An 18,620-nucleotide genomic window follows, 5' to 3' on the forward strand; every position below is an offset into this window, starting at 1 on the left:
CATAGAGATCTACCTTGATTGAATGTGAACCATCTTCATGGTAGAGCTGAACCAGGGTTAACCCTAAAGTCACCTGGCTTAACCCTCTTAACCAGCTGCACCACAGGCCTCTGGTACATTTCCCTTGTGCACGGAGACATGGACCAAAAATTAGATCTTATTGTTGGGTTTTCTGATTATTCTGTTAAACCATATTAACATGATCCAAATAGAGGGGTAGAAGGCCCCTGAGGGCCCCTGCACATGCACAGACCTAGCTGTTGGTGGGCGTGTTTAACTGGTCTCCTGCTTTAGGTGACTGACCTAGATGACGAGGCCGGCTCCCCCACAGAGGAGTTCAAGGCGTTTGCAGGGGATTCAGGCATGAACCGCAGCCAGTCCGAGTACTGTAACGTGGGCTCCAAGACGTCCCTGACCAACCACCCGGCCAAGAAGTATGTGCTGGACTTTATGAGGGTCCTCATCATGGACAACATGTGCAACAGCCCAGCCACTAAACAGACTCCCATCCTGGACCTGCTGCTGGAGGTGAGTCAGTGCGGAGCCAGCTCAGACTTCTTCTGACTCATTTTCATAAAACATTTTCATGCTGGCTTTGCAGGGCCACAAACAAAGTGGGAAGTAAATCTTAGCCAAGGCCCCGATGTGCCTCCTTTTAATACAAAGATAATGTTCAATATTCCCTCTATTAATTAGAATGCACAGGACAAGCAGGTGTGGAGAGTGTGCGAGCGCATCACTCTTGATTTCGTGCCACATCGCCGCCCACAAGAGGAGGGGGGGCAATCTTCCCCTTTTTATTACACCTACTGCCAAATTTGTGGCACTTTCGCGCTTCCTTCCCTCCTTTTCTTTACAAATGGGGACATTATGGTTGACTGAAAATAAAAAAAAGTTGGGAAACGTGTGCCACACACAAAACCCATAATATTTAATATGTGCCATTTCTCAAGATCATTTTCACCATATTTGATCTTGTTTTGGCAAACAAGAAGTTTGTTAAAGTATAAAGGGTTAACGTTTTAATGCACTTGGACACTGAGCAGCTACATCAAGCTAGCATGCCGTCGCTCACTTCCTCATCCGAGTTACGCGGGCCTGAGCCAGCGGGGGGCCGAGCTGGACTATCTGTGCTGTGTGTAGTCCGGGACGACCATCATGCGGCGGTGGTCCTGGGTGGGACCCACGCTGCTACCACCAACGCCTCCGAGACACGCCGGCCCTCCTCATCGGCTCCCGGCGGGAACCAGCAGGGAGCCAGGCCCAGAGCTCCGGTGAGCTCCATGCCCATCAAGAGCAAGGGTGACAGGGCACCGGGCTCATTCGTGGACCTACAAAACCGGTTTGGTCCCCTGGAGTCTCCGCCATCTTCTGCCCACGCTCAGCCCGTGGCTCGGCTCTGAGGATTCACCGCGGGCAGCTACATTTTTAAAGCTACAGCTTTACATTACACTGGAAAACTGTGTTATTTCAGGTTCACTACCAGCGCCGGCTTTGGAGACGTGAAGTTTAGTCGCCTTAAATCATTCTGACCATCAACCTAATTCCAATATATAACTATATTATATCATTGTGTGAGGGAAAGAGCTTGAGCTTGTGCGGGAGGTTGAGCAATATCAACTAGATATAGTCGGCCTCACCTCCACGCACAGTTTGGGCCCTGGAACCATCTCCTCGAGAGGGGCTGGACTCTCCACTTCTCTGGTGTTGCCCGCGGGGAGAGGCGGGGCGGGTGTGGGCAGGGCTGGTGTGGGCTTATAGCCGCTCAGCCACCACGTGTTGGGTTAGCACATTGTGAGGGTCTGTTCGGAACGTCTTGCAGAGCCCTCTGTCAGTAGGGTATTCAACTCACACCTCCAGGAGAGCTTCTCCCATGTCCCGGGGGAGGCTGGGGACATTGAGTCTGAGTGGACCATGTTCTCCGCCTCCTGAGGTCATTGACAGGTATCGACAGGCCAAGCGAGCCGCAGCTCCTGCTGTCGCAGAGGCAAAAACCCGGGGCTGGGAGGACTTTGGGGAGGCCATGGGGGAGGACTATCGGTCGGCACCAAGGAAATTCTGGCAAACCGTTTGATGCCTCAGCAGAGGGAAGCAGTGCCTCACCAACACCGTTTACAGTGCGGGTGGAGACCTGCTGACCTCGTCGGGGGATGCTGTCGGATTCATATAGATAACAGGGTCAAACAGCAGTAGAAATAATATGGTGCAGTGCCATGTGCAAAGTGACACAAAGAGAGGGCGTCCAGCACATTAACTTGTTAAGGAGTTACTAATAGATACAGTCCATTTACAGAAGTGCGTGATGTGGATGGACACGGTGAGAGGTTTTCTGGACTGCAGGAGCCCCGTACTGTCACGAACGGCAGAACGGAGCCAATTACAGAACCGGAAACAGGCAACGATTAAACAGTCTTTAATAGTGCAAACAGTAAAGTATAACGTCACTGGTATGTCAGGACGAGAAGGGGAGGTACATCCAGCAGTGGTCAGAACCGGCATTCAGTGGTGTCAGAGAGTAGACGAGAGTCGTAGTCGTTGATCCATTCCAGGTTCGGTACACAGGCAAACAGGAATATCAGAGGTCAGGCAGAAGGGAATCTCAGGACGGTCCAGGGTCGATGGAGGCAAACAGGATCACGAGGAGCAGGCAAAAAGATCAGGGTCAGGGTCAGAATAGTAATCAAAATCTCAAAACGTTTGAATGCTGGGGCTAACAGGGCTTCGCAGACAATCTCACACTGAAAAAAATGTTATATTATTTAACGGTAAAGTGAATTGTGCCTGTGATGAAATAAGCAGCAACCAATGAGTAAGTTCAGTGAATAAATTAATCCATTCATAAAATTATAAAGTGCTTGATTGATTAGGAATATATGAAGCTGGAATGTACTTTTGGCGCCCGGAAAAAATCCATTCATCAGGGTTTGAGTTAATTAATCCAATAAATGTGCGGCGAAAATGAGTGATTAACAAATGAAATAGAAAAAGCAGAGCTGCTCCTCAGCTCTCCGCTTGCTTCCCCCTCTACTGCCCACTGCACCTCACAACATGGATAAAACACATGCACCTGACCACGTGATGTCACACAAACTAGGGCACGTAACTGCAAGACCAGATACTGCGTGAAGTCCACGAAATACTGCGATATTTAAAGCGTGACTACTAGATGAATGGAGAATGCTCCACCTGGGTTACAGTAGCATAACAAAGTCTGAACAAGGTCACATTTTGGCCACACAGAGAATGTAGGCGTGGCTCACTGTGCATGTGCTGTGTGCAGGCGTCCCCAGAGCGCTCCACACGGACACAACAGAAGGAGTTCCAGTCCAACATCCTGGACGGGGTCATGGAGCACCTGCTGGCCGCTGATGTCCTGCTCGGTAACTGCACCTTTAAGACTTCTATCAGATTGTGAGGCCTACTCACCCTTTGCACATGTGCATTCTCCACTCCACCACCGAGTACCACTGTAAGATACTAGAAGATCATTTAGCTAAACCTTATTTTAAAAATGTCAATGGTGAAAAGGAAAATGTTCTTAACCCATTAGCAAATAATTTGGCTTGAAGTCAGAAGTAAAGTATTGTATTGTAAATTCAAAAACATTTTGAAACAAGTAAAAGATTAATCAAATAAATAGCTCTTAACTGGTCAAAGCATTTGGAAGTAAGATTCATATTTTACAATTAATACATTTGAACTAAATACGTTTTTGTGTGTGTGAACCTCCTAAATGAATGTTGTGTTTCCTGTTGTGGCCTGACTCCGCCCTCCTCAGGTGAAGACTCCTCCCTGCCTCTGAGCTCTGGAGGAAACTACCAGACTCTGGTTAACAACGTCTTCTACTTCAGCCAGCGCGTGGTGGACAAGCTGTGGCAGGGCATGTTCAACAAGGACTCTAAGCTGGTGGTGGACTTCATTGTGCAGCTCATCGCACAGGTACAGCCGGGGCCATGCTGGGGCCCCTATTTCAGCTGACTCACCCACTTTCAATGTATACACCTTGTCTGTAATCATGTATTTGTAAGCCTTTATTTTTCTTAGACATTTCTGTAACACCCCAAAAGCTAAAAAAGACCACTGCTTGTGTGTCAACATTATTCCATAAGAAGGCCCCTGACATTAGGGCTCCTCCTCCCAGAAAATACAGAACAGGCATTGTTTACTGTCTGCTGGTGTATTTTAGAGGCTGCCAATTACACATGATGCACATACAAGCAAAACAAAAGTTCGCACATGCACAGTTCGAGTAGTTATACTAAATGAGTCACACCTGTGACCCTGGATGACACCCAGAGGTAATGTATTCCCCCGCCATCCATTACTCCGTTCTCTTTATCTTCTTGCGAAACCGCAAAGATTTGGAGTGACAGAGCGCCTCTGTCGGTCATCCGGGATTCATAGAACCGTAGTTTCATGTGTAACTTTCGTTCTATTTCATCCCTACTGACCGCCAGAGGGCGGTGCTGAAGCACTGAATGACATAATACCAGCTATGTCACGAAGAATCCCAAGCACGTACCTCACTGAGAAGGAGCGGCCACATTGACGCTGTAGAATCTGGCGAAAGTGCCCGGCCCAGTCCAAGATGCAGCCTCGCATATAGCTCCCAATGGAACGCCCTTCATGGCGGCCCAGGAAGTGGAGGCGCTTCTGGTGGAATGAGACCTCACGCCGGGGCGGTGGGGGGAGTCCTGCCACACCGTAAGCACGGCGAATCACATCAACAACCCAATGCGAAAGACTCTGTCTGGATAGTGGACTCTTAGCACCACCGTAACATACAAACAGTTGGTCTGAGCGCCTTATATCTGCAGTTGCCGCAATGTAGGCCTTCAACGCCCTCACTGGGCACAATGACAGGAGCCTGTCCCTGCCTTCTCCAGCTGGAGGCTCATACCGACCCAAACTCAAAGGCCGGTTGCAATGAGCGCGGGACAACACCTTGGGCAGAAACGTCGGATTCGGCCATAAGGTGACACCAGAGTCATCCGGGCTCCATCTGAGACATGTGGGACTGACAGAAAGGGCATTTAACTCACTGACTCTTTTCGCGGAGACCATGGCCAACAAGAATGCAGTCTTCCCCGACAGCCATTTAATGTCCGCCTTTGCCAAGGGTTCAAATGGAGGTTGGCAGAGGGAATCTAAAACCACTGACAAGTCCCATATTGGGGCACGTGGAGCGACGGAGGGCCGCAACCTACGAGCTCCCCGTAAAAAAAGTGAAACCAAGTTATGACTCCCCACAGTACGATTGTTGACCAAACCATGATTACAAGATATGGCAGAAACATATACTTTCAGGGTCGACGGGGACCGGCCATCATCAAGGAGAGATTGAAGAAACTCCAAGATAAGAGGCACCGAACAGGACACCGGGTTCTCACCGTGGGCAGAACACCACTGGGAAAACGGCTTCTACCTGTTCTCATACTGCTGACGAGTCGAGGCAGCCCTGGCATTCAGAAGCGTTTGTTTAACCGCATCGGCGAGGCCAGTTAGCTGTGGCTCGGACCCACCAACGGCCAAACCCACAGCCGGAGGCGTTGAGGGTTCGGATGCCAAATCTGACCCCTCAACTGAGACCGTAGATCTCTCCTGGCCGGAAGGGGCCACGGAGGGCTGCAACACAGGCTGTACAGTAACGGAAACCACGGCTGTGCCGGCCAGCACGGGGCTATCAGCAATAGCCTGTGACCTAGGCTTTTAGCTAGGATTTGAAAACACCCCGTCCAAATAATTTTGTCCGGGGGCTTAAAAAATTAAAGCCAATATGTGTATCGCGACCTTTTTTCAGACGCTTTTACAAAATAAAGCGGCGCTTTTAACGCAGAGGCGCCTTGTATGATATTGACTTTCCATACTCTGGCGCCGCCTGCGCCTCTCAGCCGTGCGGATCACACTCCCCCCACTTAGGAGCGGCGTATCGCGCCGTATTTTACATGATATTTGGCCGTGGAGGATCGGCAAACGTGGAGCTTCGGCATTTTCCAGACCACGGCTTGGCAGCCAATCAGAGCCAAGCACACAAACTTTGTCGACCAATCAGCGCGCAGCATGCAAATTTTCACTTGTAAACAGTAAACTGTCATGGCGCTGACCACGGCGGACTATCGTCAAACGCTTCCCGGCCCGATTTAATGATGATATTCCCTTTTCTAAAATGTATTAATAAAAATTACACCGTCCTTGCACTCGAAAATGTCCGTCCACATGTCAAAATACCCCATCCAAAAAACGGGAAGACGGCCCTCTAGCTAAAAGCCTGCTGTTGACCCTCTTGGAGAACCCTCTGTAGGGTCGGTCAAATCAGTGGAAGAGGAGGAAACGCGTACAGAAGGCCCTGAGGCCATGCGTGTGCCAGCGCATCCTGGTCTAAAGAGCCCGGCGCCCTTGTGAGGGAGATCCATAGCGGGCAGGGGTCGACTCTTCTGAGGCCAAAAAGGCCCCAAATTGTGTGCACCACCTCGGGGTGGAGGGACCACTCTCCCGGAAGGGGTTGCTGCCATGAAAGAAAGTCTGCCACGGAATTGCTTTCTCCCGGCAGATACACAGCTCTCAGTGTGGACAGACGAGGCGCAGCCCATCTCAACAGATTGCGAGACACCTCGAGGAGCCGAGCCGATCTGACACCTCCCTGATGGTTGATGTGATAAACCGTGGAGGTGTTGTCCGACCGAACCAGAATATGTTTCCCTCTCAGGTGTGGCAGGAAATGCCTGAGAGCCAGATGAACAGCACGCAGTTCTAAAACATTGATGTGATCCAAGCAATCCCTCTGAGACCACATCCCTTGAACCATCCTGTGCTGCCATACCGCACCCCATCCTGTGGTGCAGGAGTCGGTGGTAACCACCTCCCTGCGACACACCACCAAGCCCATGGGGACTCCTCTCGCCAAGTACTCTCTGTCCCTCCATGGGGCCAGTGCACGCAAGCACTGCCACGTCACCCAAAGTGTTCGCCTTCGGTGCCGTGTGGCACCGAACTGTTCAGCCACCGCTGCAGAGGACGCAATGACAGGAGACCGAGGGGCACAATGCGTGTAACTGAGGTCAGCTTCCCCACAAGTTGAAGAAACTCAATGAAAGGGTTCCAACTTCCAAGTCCGAAACGAGAGACCATATTTTGAATGTCGTCCAGCCGACGAAGTGATGGACGAGCCTTCATCGACACAGTATCTAACTCTATTCCCAGAAATGTTGTCCTCTGGGATGGGACCAGGTTGCTCTTCCCCATATTTACTCTGAAGCCCGACTGGGTCACATGAGGCAGCAGGCGAGCTGTATCCCGGCTGACTTGCGCTCGGGATTGAGCGCAAATCAGCCAGTCGTCCAGATATGGTAGGACTTTCAGACATCGTGTGAACACTCTCCGGGAAAGGGAGAGTCCAAATGGGAGCACCCGGAATTGCCAATGGCTGCCTAGAAAGGAAAACCTGAGAAACTGCTGATGTTGAGGTGCAATGGGCACATGGAAGTACGCATCTTTGAGATCTACAGACGTGAACCACTCCCTGTCTGTGAGTGACTGGAGAACCTCTCCTGTGGTGAGCATGTGGAATGGCAACACCTTCAGAAAATGGTTGAGTCCCCTGAGATCCAAAATGGGACGAAATCCGGCTTTTTGGGCACAAGAAAATATGTGGAGTAGTAGCCTCCGGGTTGCAACAGAGGATCTACTGCCTGGTTGGCACCCTTGGCCAGGAGGACGGACAGCTCCTTGGTCGATGCTTGAGCTTTTGCCGGGTCGCTGATCATAGTCATCTTGACCCGGCCTGACATGTGTGGCCAGCGTCGGAATTGCAGTCGATACCCATGAGTCAACGTGGCAACCACCCATGGGTCCGACGCATGAGCAGCCCAGTAGATGAACTGCCCTAGGGGCCGGCGGCCAGCACCCGAAGGTCTTGGCTGGTGTCCCGGTTGGCGTGGGGTGCCGCGAAATCCCCTGTCAGGACCCTCTGAGGGGTAGCGTACCCCACCAGACCAATTCCGTGAAGGTGGCCGAAAACTAGGGCCAGCCGTCTGACGTCTCACGGACCGAGGGGAGGCCCCAGCTCTGTTGAGACTAGAAAGTTGCTGCCTGGTCTGTCGGGCAAGAGCAGTCCGTTTCAATGCTTCCACGGCAGCGGAGCCAAACAACTCTCCGGGCTGCACGGGCACACTGCGGAGGGTCCTACGGCACGCCTCAGTGAGGGGAGACTGAGCAAGCCAAATCTGCCGACGGGCTTGAACAAGGTAAGACATAACTCTGCCAAGTTCCCTCGTCATAAGCGCAAAAGCCTGTAGCGCTGTGTCACAAAACATTTACAGCACTATCAGCGGCATCACCCCCTTGAAGGGAGGAAGAGAGCGCCAGCATCACATGAGCCAGTGAATTGCCCAAGCGACCAGCCCGCGCACCAGAATTATATGCCTTGGTCACCAAGTCGTCAGTCACCCGACATTGGGACAGAGGACATCTAGCGTCCTGGCATAATGCCTCTTCAGGGGAAACAATGAAACACGCAATGGCGGGTTCAACAGCATGCATGCGATCCAGACCCGTTGCCGATGGATTATGCATAGCTGCCAGAACCCGTCCGTCTGATGAGAGCCTAAAAAAAACGCTCGGATCTCTCCAGCAGGCATGCATCTCTTTAAGATACTCAGTGGACGGTGGCACGACAAAAGGCGTAGGAGCACGTCCTCGCCTGAAAAAAGCACTGGCAGAGCCGGGCTACTCAGGCTGCGGAATCTCCACCTGAAGAAGCCCCAGGGCTTTACGCAGGACATCCTGCATGGGGCTATCGCCTGAACTTTGAACTCAGAGTCATAAGAACCATTCCCAGAACCATGGAAGGATGGTGCCCCCTCCTCATCTCTAAAATGAGAGGCAGATGCTGCCACGGAGAGAACATCGTCCTCCGGAGCAAGAGCAGGCATGAATTGGTAAGGAAATCCAGCCTCAGAAGCAGGGGAATCCATGCGATGAGCCTGCAACATGGACTGCTTCTAATTCAGCAGATAGCTGCTCCACTCTAGATGTCAGGCCTGGATCTGACTTGGCCTTATTTTTTGCAGGACCGTCAGTGCCTGCGGGCTCAGAGAGGCGTTTTGAGCCTCTGGGAGGGGGCGCTCGGCCAGAGGGCGGGAGGTCATTGTCTCCCGTCAAGGTTAACTCTGCCAACCTCGACACTCTAACCGCCTGTGGCATATAATTGCAGTTCATGCATGGGTCATCCGAAAACGCCTCCCTCAGGTGGTCAGGGCCAAGGCACGTCGGACAAAGGTCATGACCATCATCAACATGAAGTGCCGACCCACAGTTCACGCAAGAATGGGAGCCATCCATGATCTGGCACCAAATGCAGCTGGTACAGAAGCCAAAACTAGGAGCGGGTGCGCGCACGTGTGCCCAATTAGGGCACACGTTAATGAAAACACTGGTAAATAACAGGCAGTATCAAGCCGGTTCAAAAGCCAACACTGGGAGAACAAAACTACTAACACCGTTAGCGATAGCACAGATGTGATCGGACAACGTTATGTTGCGTGGGACAGGGTGCGCATACGCCTGCCTTCGCCAACAATCCACAGCAACGTAACACAGTTAGCAGTTTTCGAAATACCTGTAAATCTCCCAGCAAAATATAAATCGTCGCAGTCCTCGGAGGGCGAAATCCGCAGCTCCAACCACAAGGTAGTAGGACTTCAAGCGACTAAAAAGTCAAGTTCTTTGCAATACGAACCACACACGAGAAGATAAAGAGAACAGAGTGATGGATGGCAGGGGAATATATTACCTCTGGGGCGCCATCCAGGGTCACAGGTGTGACTCATTTGGTATAACTACTCGAACTGCGCACGTGCGAAGGGAACATTCAATGCTTCAGCACCGCCCTCCTCACCAAGCCAAGCGCTGCAATGACTACAGCTCCTCACGGGCCCCAGAGGCATTGAAGGATGGGTCGAAAGCAGAGGACAAATTTCTCTATGGGGACAATAAATAGTAACTCCTTAACCTTAACTCGCCATCCACGACTTAAAAAATGTTAAAATTTTTGCCCCGGGTTTTTTGGCACAAGTCTGAGCTTCAGCAGACACTGTAAACAGAATAAAGCTAAATGCAACTCCTGGTATGTACTTACAATCTCTTCATGTTAGTTGTGCTGAATAGATGAATCCGCTGTAGCTTGATTCCTCTGGGTGCCTTTGAGCCAGACACCTCACCTGCCCTCTCTCTGTGTGCCAGTCCAAGCGGCGCTCCCAGGGCCTCTCTCTGGACTCTGTGTACCACTGCCTGAACCGCACCGTGCTGTACCAGCTGAGCCGCCCTCATAAGACCGTGGCCCAGCAGGTGGCGCTCCTCGACTCACTCCGGGTCCTCACCGTCAACCGCAATCTGGTGCTGGGCCCAGGCAACCACGAGCAGGAGTTTGTGGCCTGCCTGGCACACTGCTTCATCTGCCTGCACTCTGGGAGGTAAGACCTGCACTCTGGGAGGTAAGACCTGCACTCTGGGGGGTAAGACCTGCACTCTGGGAGGTAAGACCTGCACTCTGGGGGGTAAGACCTGAACTCTGGGGGGTAAGACCTGAACTCTGGGAGGTAAGACCTGCACTCTGGGAGGTAAGACCTGCACTCTGGGGGGTAAGACCTGCACTCTGGGGGGTAAGACCTGCACTCTGGGGGGTAAGACCTGAACTCTGGGGGGTAAGACCTGAACTCTGGGAGGTAAGACTTGCACTCTGGGGGGTAAGACCTGCACTCTGGGGGGTAAGACCTGAACTCTGGGAGGTAAGACCTGCACTCTGGGGGGTAAGACCTGAACTCTGGGAGGTAAGACCTGCACTCTGGGAGGTAAGACCTGAACTCTGGGAGGTAAGACCTGCACTCTGGGAGGTAAGACCTGAACTCTGGGAGGTAAGACCTGCACTCTGGGAGGTAAGACCTGAACTCTGGGAGGTAAGACCTGCACTCTGGGAGGTAAGACCTGCACTCTGGGAGGTAAGACCTGCACTCTGGGAGGTAAGACCTGAACTCTGGGAGGTAAGACCTGAACTCTGGGAGGTAAGACCTGAACTCTGGGAGGTAAGACCTGCACTCTGGGAGGTAAGACCTGAACTCTGGGAGGTAAGACCTGCACTCTGGGAGGTAAGACCTGAACTCTGGGAGGTAAGACCTGCACTCTGGGAGGTAAGACCTGAACTCTGGGAGGTAAGACCTGAACTCTGGGAGGTAAGACCTGCACTCTGGGAGGTAAGACCTGAACTCTGGGAGGTAAGACCTGCACTCTGGGAGGTAAGACCTGCACTCTGGGAGGTAAGACCTGAACTCTGGGAGGTAAGACCTGCACTCTGGGAGGTAAGACCTGAACTCTGGGAGGTAAGACCTGCACTCTGGGAGGTAAGACCTGAACTCTGGGAGGTAAGACCTGAACTCTGGGAGGTAAGACCTGCACTCTGGGAGGTAAGATCTGCACTCTGGGAGGTAAGACCTGCACTCTGGGGGGGGTAAGACCTGCACTCTGGGGGGTAAGACCTGAACTCTGGGGGGTAAGACCTGAACTCTGGGAGGTAAGACTTGCACTCTGGGGGGTAAGACCTGCACTCTGGGGGGTAAGACCTGAACTCTGGGAGGTAAGACCTGCACTCTGGGGGGTAAGACCTGAACTCTGGGAGGTAAGACCTGAACTCTGGGAGGTAAGACCTGCACTCTGGGAGGTAAGACCTGAACTCTGGGAGGTAAGACCTGCACTCTGGGAGGTAAGACCTGAACTCTGGGAGGTAAGACCTGAACTCTGGGAGGTAAGACCTGCACTCTGGGAGGTAAGACCTGCACTCTGGGAGGTAAGACCTGCACTCTGGGAGGTAAGACCTGCACTCTGGGAGGTAAGACCTGAACTCTGGGAGGTAAGACCTGCACTCTGGGAGGTAAGACCTGAACTCTGGGAGGTAAGACCTGCACTCTGGGAGGTAAGACCTGAACTCTGGGAGGTAAGATCTGCACTCTGGGAGGTAAGACCTGAACTCTGGGAGGTAAGATCTGCACTCTGGGAGGTAAGACCTGAACTCTGGGAGGTAAGACCTGCACTCTGGGAGGTAAGACCTGAACTCTGGGAGGTAAGATCTGCACTCTTGTGTCACGTGTCTCTCAAATGCAGAAGACGTCGTGTCACGTGTCTCTCACATGCAGAAGATATTCTTATTCTTTCCTCGTAAGTCTCCATGTTTGTTCAGACACGAACGGACAATGCCTTTGTCTGATTGTTTAAACCACCTGTCAATCACTCCAGCGACTGGGTTGGATCCCAGACCAAAACATCTTTGTAAATTATTTTCAAAGAGAGTGGTCTTGGCTGGTCAGGCAAGTGTCTTCCTACATTGTGGTCCTGACCACTGCTCCCGCCTCAGAGGACGGATCCTGGTGAAAAGAGACACGTCATCATATGAAACCAACCAGAGACACAGCTGATCATAACACTTCTCTGTGTGATCAAAGCATAAATGTAGGAGGCAGTAATCTAAGCATGGCCTTGTAAATACATGTGTACCAATGTCACTGCCTCCTAGTGGTCAAAGAGGGTCATCTCATGACCATTACAAGGCCCAGCAATGAACCTGAGAAAAGCATGATAAACAGTGTCCACCTTCTGAAGACATGAACACATATGCAGTATATACAGCATATACTTTATATACAGCTTATACTTTATATACATCACATACTGTATATACAGCATATACAGTATATACAGTATATACAGTATATAAAGTATATACAGTATATACAGCATATACAGCATATACAGTATATACAGTATATACAGTATATACAGTATATACAGCATATACAGTATATACAGCATATACAGCATATACAGCATATACAGCATATACAGCATATACAGTATATACAGTATATACAGCATATACAGTATATACAGCATATACAGTATATACAGCATATACAGTATATACAGTATATACAGCATATAAAGTATATACAGCATATACAGCATATACAGCATATACAGTATATACAGCATATACAGCATATACAGTATATACAACATATACAGCATATAAAGTATATACAGTATATACAGCATATACAGTATACAGCATATACAGTATATACAGTATATACAGCATATACAGTATATACAGTATACAGCATATACAGTATATACAGTATATACAGTATATACAGCAGGGGTGGGCAAACTACAGCCCGCAGGCCACATCCGGCCCGCAGCGCCTTTCAATCCGGCCTTCCAAGCTTGTCCAAGTAATATTGATTAAAAAAATAAATATATATAATATATATATATATATATATATATATATATATATATATATATATATATATATATATATATATATATATATATATATATATATATTATATATTTTATTTTTTTATTTTTTTTGCCCCCAGGCATCTGTCTGCACTTGTATGCTTAATAAATATGGCGTGTAATTAATTAAATAATAGATTCAATAGCCTATATTTGACAGAAAAGTGATATTTTATTTGATATTTAATTTTAGTGATTTTTTTTTTCCCACACCAATAATCGCGGGCCGGCCTCCGCTACTTGCCTGGATTCGAATATGACGCTCGGAGGAAAATAATTGCCCACCCCTGATACACAGCATATACAGTATATACAGTATATACAACATTCATATACAAAAGATCACCATAAGGCTGCCCCAAATAAATTGTCTGTTTGCTGTAACCCGACCCAACATTTTTCAAGTAGGTCGGACGGTAGTTAAATTCTTATTTTTTTTACTTTGAAGGCAAAAAAAAAGATACAAATTTGGCCATTTTTGGACTCTGAGTGACCGCCAGGGGTCAGGCTTCAACAGTGCAGGGTCAGGCTTCAACATTCCAGGGTCAGGCTTCAACATTCCAGGGGTCAGGCTTCAACAGTCCAGGGGTCAGGCTTCAACAGTCCAGGGGTCAGAGGCTTCAACAGTCCAGGGGTCAGAGGCTTCAACAGTCCAGGGTCAGGCTTCAACAGTCCAGGGGTCAGAGGCTTCAACAGTCCAGGGGTCAGGCTTCAACAGTCCAGGGGTCAGAGGCTTCAACAGTCCAGGGGTCAGAGGCTTCAACAGTCCAGGGGTCAGAGGCTTCAACAGTCCAGGGGTCAGAGGCTTCAACAGTCCAGGGGTCAGGCTTCAACAGTCAATGACGGAGAACGTCAGGGAACAGCGAGCGGGGGGAACATGCGGGGGACACGGGCGCCACCATGTTTGTTGTGATGACGCTGCTGGGCGTGTTTCCCTCCCAGAATGCAAAGCACAGGTCAAATTTAAATGAAGCCACGCCATGATAGATAACGGTATGAGCAGTGGCCAGCCCAGTGGCGCTGACAGTGCCAAATCAACATGTAAAAGACAATATAGCTTCCCTCCTGCTTGGTCTGTTTAACACAGAAGCATATGGGGGACCGAAAATGAAGACGCACCTGCGTTGCGCAATGTTATTTGTCCCTTGGGATGAAAGATAGGTTTACCAGCGCTATAAAATTATTCTACACGGCACTTTAGGAAAGACTGGTCGGTGAGTCGGCGAAATATTAGAAATATATATATATATATATATATATATATATATATATATATATATATATGTGTGTGTCTGACCGTGGATAAAGCAGTTACATGTCTACCCGGAGACATTTCGAGTTATTCACAGATCCTGAAAGTGTGAATTCAAAGCTTTACAATGATGTCTCACTCATGTAGATCTGATAATATTTGAGTAAGTTGTGGTCATTTGAATGTATACAACTCTCAAACCCATTCACTGAGAAAACGGGGCTCAAAGATTCTCACCTGAGTGAGCCCAGAGTCACAGAGGGCGGGGCTCATTTGTATCTCATTGAGATAAGCCCCCCCCCCCACACTGACAGCACCTTCCTCCTACAGCTGTCACTCAAGACTCAAGAGGAGTGTTATTGATGTGAACTGGACTTGAATCAGAATTAGAAGTTACTAAATTAAAATGGAAATACTTGGATTACAAAAGGCCCTGAATAGAATCAAAGAATCAGAATCAGAATCAGAATAGGGTTTATTGCCATTTGTCGATGCACTGAATCACCTGTGAATTATGTTTAACACAAACAACAAAAGATAATATAAGATAAAATAGCCTTTAATGTTACAACGCAGTAGATACAGGGGGAAAGGACAGATAACTTATAGTTTAAAAAACACTCTTAATAGAAGAATTCTTATAAACAGATGCCAGGGCCAGGTATACGAACTGCAACGGGTCCATGGCTTTGAATATATGAGATATGAGATAATAGATATGATATGTACACCACCAGAGTCCAATTACATCAGAGATCACATCCTCATCCTCTTCTTCGTCTCTGCACTCTTCTGTGCTGTGACTCTCGGCGCTGGGCATGTGACGTCTTTTGCCTCGTCAGCACAGAAAGGCCTGATTTTTTCATGCAGATAGGTCTGCCTGTCAATGTTCAGTCCAGGTGGGACCAGGACATGGAGATTGTCGACCGGAGGCAGAACAGCTGAATTGCGTAGTAGCTGAAATTCCACTGGTTCTGCTTCACAGTGACTTTTCGCAAGCACCACACCTGGTCTCTTGGCATCAAAGCTGTAAACAAATAACAGGACATTTAAGAAATGGCTAACTATTTCACATAAAACACTCATTAACTTTTTTTTTTTTTTTTTTAACACAATGTGAGAGTTTCAATATAAATACCTGAAGTGCTGATAACTCTTGATCTTTGGAAGCCGTCTGAAGAAGGGACTCAGATGCTTCTGCCAGTCCAAGTTCTTGACAAACACTTTGCCATCCACCGTTCCAACAAGCTGTGGGATATTGAGGTGAGACTCAGGAGAGCTGTTTTCCACGACCTGATGACAAGGGCGACAATGTAAAAAAATGAGAACAGAAGAAACATATCTTAAGCAGAGAGCAGCACTGAAGTTTTGCCAGGCTAATGTTTACACATTACAGTAGTCAAATCATATAAACTAACCTCAGCGATGTCTTCCAAAGTGTCAACCCTGGTCTTCATGTATGCTCGCTTGATAAGTCCAAAGCCGCAATCAGGGGAGAATTTGGTGTGGCCAGCAATGAGGAAGTGGATGTCCATTGTGTAGTGAAGCTTGGCCCCGGCTGCAGAGGGTTGGACGGAAAGTGTATCTGTAGTAGACAGAGAGAGAGAGAAAGGAGATTAGATTAATACATATGACATTTGATTAAGACATATATGTCTCTATAATTGCTGTTCTGCATTTGCACTATTATTAGTACCTGCTGTGCAGTCAAAGCTGTAATGCATCCTGATGTCTTTGCTTGCTGGCGGTGAGGGTCCAAAGACAGCACATTAGATTCTGTTGTAGAGATCTGTGCGTGGCCTGCAGCTTCTGATGTGTGGGAGAAGCTGTTTCCACAGTGATCTGAAGCTTGATGTACAAACTGCAGGCTCACCTGAAAAACAGATGTCGCTTATGGTTAATTATACTCTAATCATTAAAACATGAAAATCACCAAAATAATGTTTTACACTTACCACGCTCCTTAGCAGACTTCACGTAGAGGCCTTAGTCACATGGGTTGGGAGCAACTTCACATGTCAGTCCTTGTGGCCAGGATGTCGACCAGGTAGCATTATGGAATGGACTTCTGTATAGTTTTATATAGTATAGTGCGCGCTTCTTCCGCAACCGTGGTGTTGCTCCATTTTCGTCATAGTGTTTGATTATGTCAGTCAGGGTGTCTTTGCCAATTCTGAAAAGAGGAAAATAACGATTAGGGTTAACAGTAATATGGGAATAACACGCTTCACAGATAACAGTTCACATTGTGACGTTAACGGTGTATTTAAGATGCAAAACGCGGAGATATTGGGACATCTGCCCTCGGCTAGCGATGCTAGCTAACTCACTTGAGATAACACGGCTCGTAAAAGCAAAACACTTGCAGAACAGCACACCAAAACATAAACATACACTCGAGTTTAAAACCGGCGCACATTAAAGTGATTAAAAGCGGGTGTTTTAGTCGCAAAGCTTACCTGGTTCAGCCGTCCTGTTGTCTCTCCCAACACCGTGCACAGAGAGACACACAGGAAGCTGATAATGGCCAGGCAAGCGCGTGAGTCACGAAAACTAACAAAGCAGCATAAAACAGACACAAAGCACGACCCACACAACCCACGGGCCAACCCACGCCGAAAAATAACCCGATAACATGGTGATAACAGCAAGTAGTCACATTAAGCCCGTATTGCAGAGTGCACTGAAGCAACATGTTAGCTTAGCATTAGCTCCACCGGAGCAGACAAGTAAGATTCTAAAGTGATCACGAGACCGCCTTAAAACACAGCGTTAAAACAATAATTTAGTAGTAAAGTAAAAGTGTACCTAAGTAAACAGTTCCGTTGCAATGTAGTCCAGGAAATGTAAGCTCTGAAGACTGTGCTCTGCAGACGGTCTGGAGTAATGAGAGGAAAACACAGAGCAGCAGCTGTTGCCATGCGGGTCACAGCTGATTGGTGGAAAATGTAAACAATACGTGAGGGATTACACCGACGTAAACAATACGTTGGCTAGAAAAAGGTGACGCCCCCCAGGAGAGCAGGAAAAAGACCCGAAAACTCCACATTTTTAACAGCTTAATGTATTCGTTTAAGACAACCAATAGTGTTATCTGAAGCACACAGGGGCTTATTCATAACTTCAACTAGCACATTCTGCAAAAAAACGAAAATCACACATTTGAAAAAAAAAAACTTTTTTTGGGGTTTATCTCAGTTTCACCGAGGCCGACATGTACCAGCATTAAGGCTGCGCCACATTTTTTTTTTTTTTAAATAAAATGCTGATTTTTTTTGTTCAGACGGCTAGTTTTATACCGGGTCGGTCGGGTTACGGCAAACAGACATATTATTTTGCTCAGCATAATTCTATTTATTTTCTTTTTACTTCCACATAACAAACAGAAGAGACCCGGAGAGCAAGTATTAGGAATAATAAATACATAAAAACATTTACCAACAAAAGAAATACATTCAGGAAAATGATTGATTGAAATAAAAGTCCCAGTTGGTCCGCAGTCCATTTCATAATTCATTCCAAATGTTATTTTTTCGATTTCTCTAATGTCTGTTACTATGTCCTTGATGGTTGGTGAGATTCATGTCATTCACTTTGTGATGAGCTGATCAAAACATACAAACTAAACACAGATGTTACAATCTTAAACTGGGTAAACTTATGAAGACTCAAGGTCTGATTTACAAACGTTTGTTTACAAAAGTTTTTCACCAGATTGTATTGTGTGTGTGTGTTCGTGTGCGTCTGTGTCTGTGTGTGTCTGTGTGTGTGTGTGTGTGTCCGTGTGTGTGTGTGTGTTTGCAGCAGTGTGGAGGGCTTCGGGCTGGAGGCAGAGGCGCGCATGACCACCTGGCACATCAACATGTCGAGCGAGAGTGAGGCTGACTGCTCACCCAGCCAGGACGTCAGTGAGGGTCAGGTCCTCTCTCTCACACACACACTCACGCACACACACGCGCACACACACACACGCTCACGCACACACACATATAGCACACACATTCTATACTCCTGTGCTCCC

The 18,620-nt window shown here is 48.3% G+C and overlaps 1 protein-coding gene across 3 annotated transcripts in view; it reads left to right on the forward strand.

Moving 5' to 3' along the window:
- The window catches only part of wdfy3 (WD repeat and FYVE domain containing 3), a 211,902-nt gene that overhangs the window by 116,230 nt on the left and 77,052 nt on the right, over positions 1 to 18,620 (forward strand). For all 3 annotated transcript variants that reach the window (XM_072433589.1, XM_072433590.1, XM_072433591.1), the window contains 5 exons: positions 295 to 528; positions 3,281 to 3,380; positions 3,779 to 3,939; positions 10,240 to 10,469; positions 18,404 to 18,513. In XM_072433589.1, coding sequence (XP_072289690.1) covers positions 295 to 528; positions 3,281 to 3,380; positions 3,779 to 3,939; positions 10,240 to 10,469; positions 18,404 to 18,513 — 835 coding nt within the window. The remainder of the gene's footprint in view (positions 1 to 294; positions 529 to 3,280; positions 3,381 to 3,778; positions 3,940 to 10,239; positions 10,470 to 18,403; positions 18,514 to 18,620) is intronic.

This window comes from Eucyclogobius newberryi, unplaced genomic scaffold (genome assembly GCF_026437365.1).
Source record: "Eucyclogobius newberryi isolate DKJ021-1_F unplaced genomic scaffold, fEucNew1.0.hap1 SCAF_6, whole genome shotgun sequence".
Classification (NCBI taxonomy): Eukaryota; Metazoa; Chordata; class Actinopteri; order Gobiiformes; family Gobiidae; genus Eucyclogobius; species Eucyclogobius newberryi.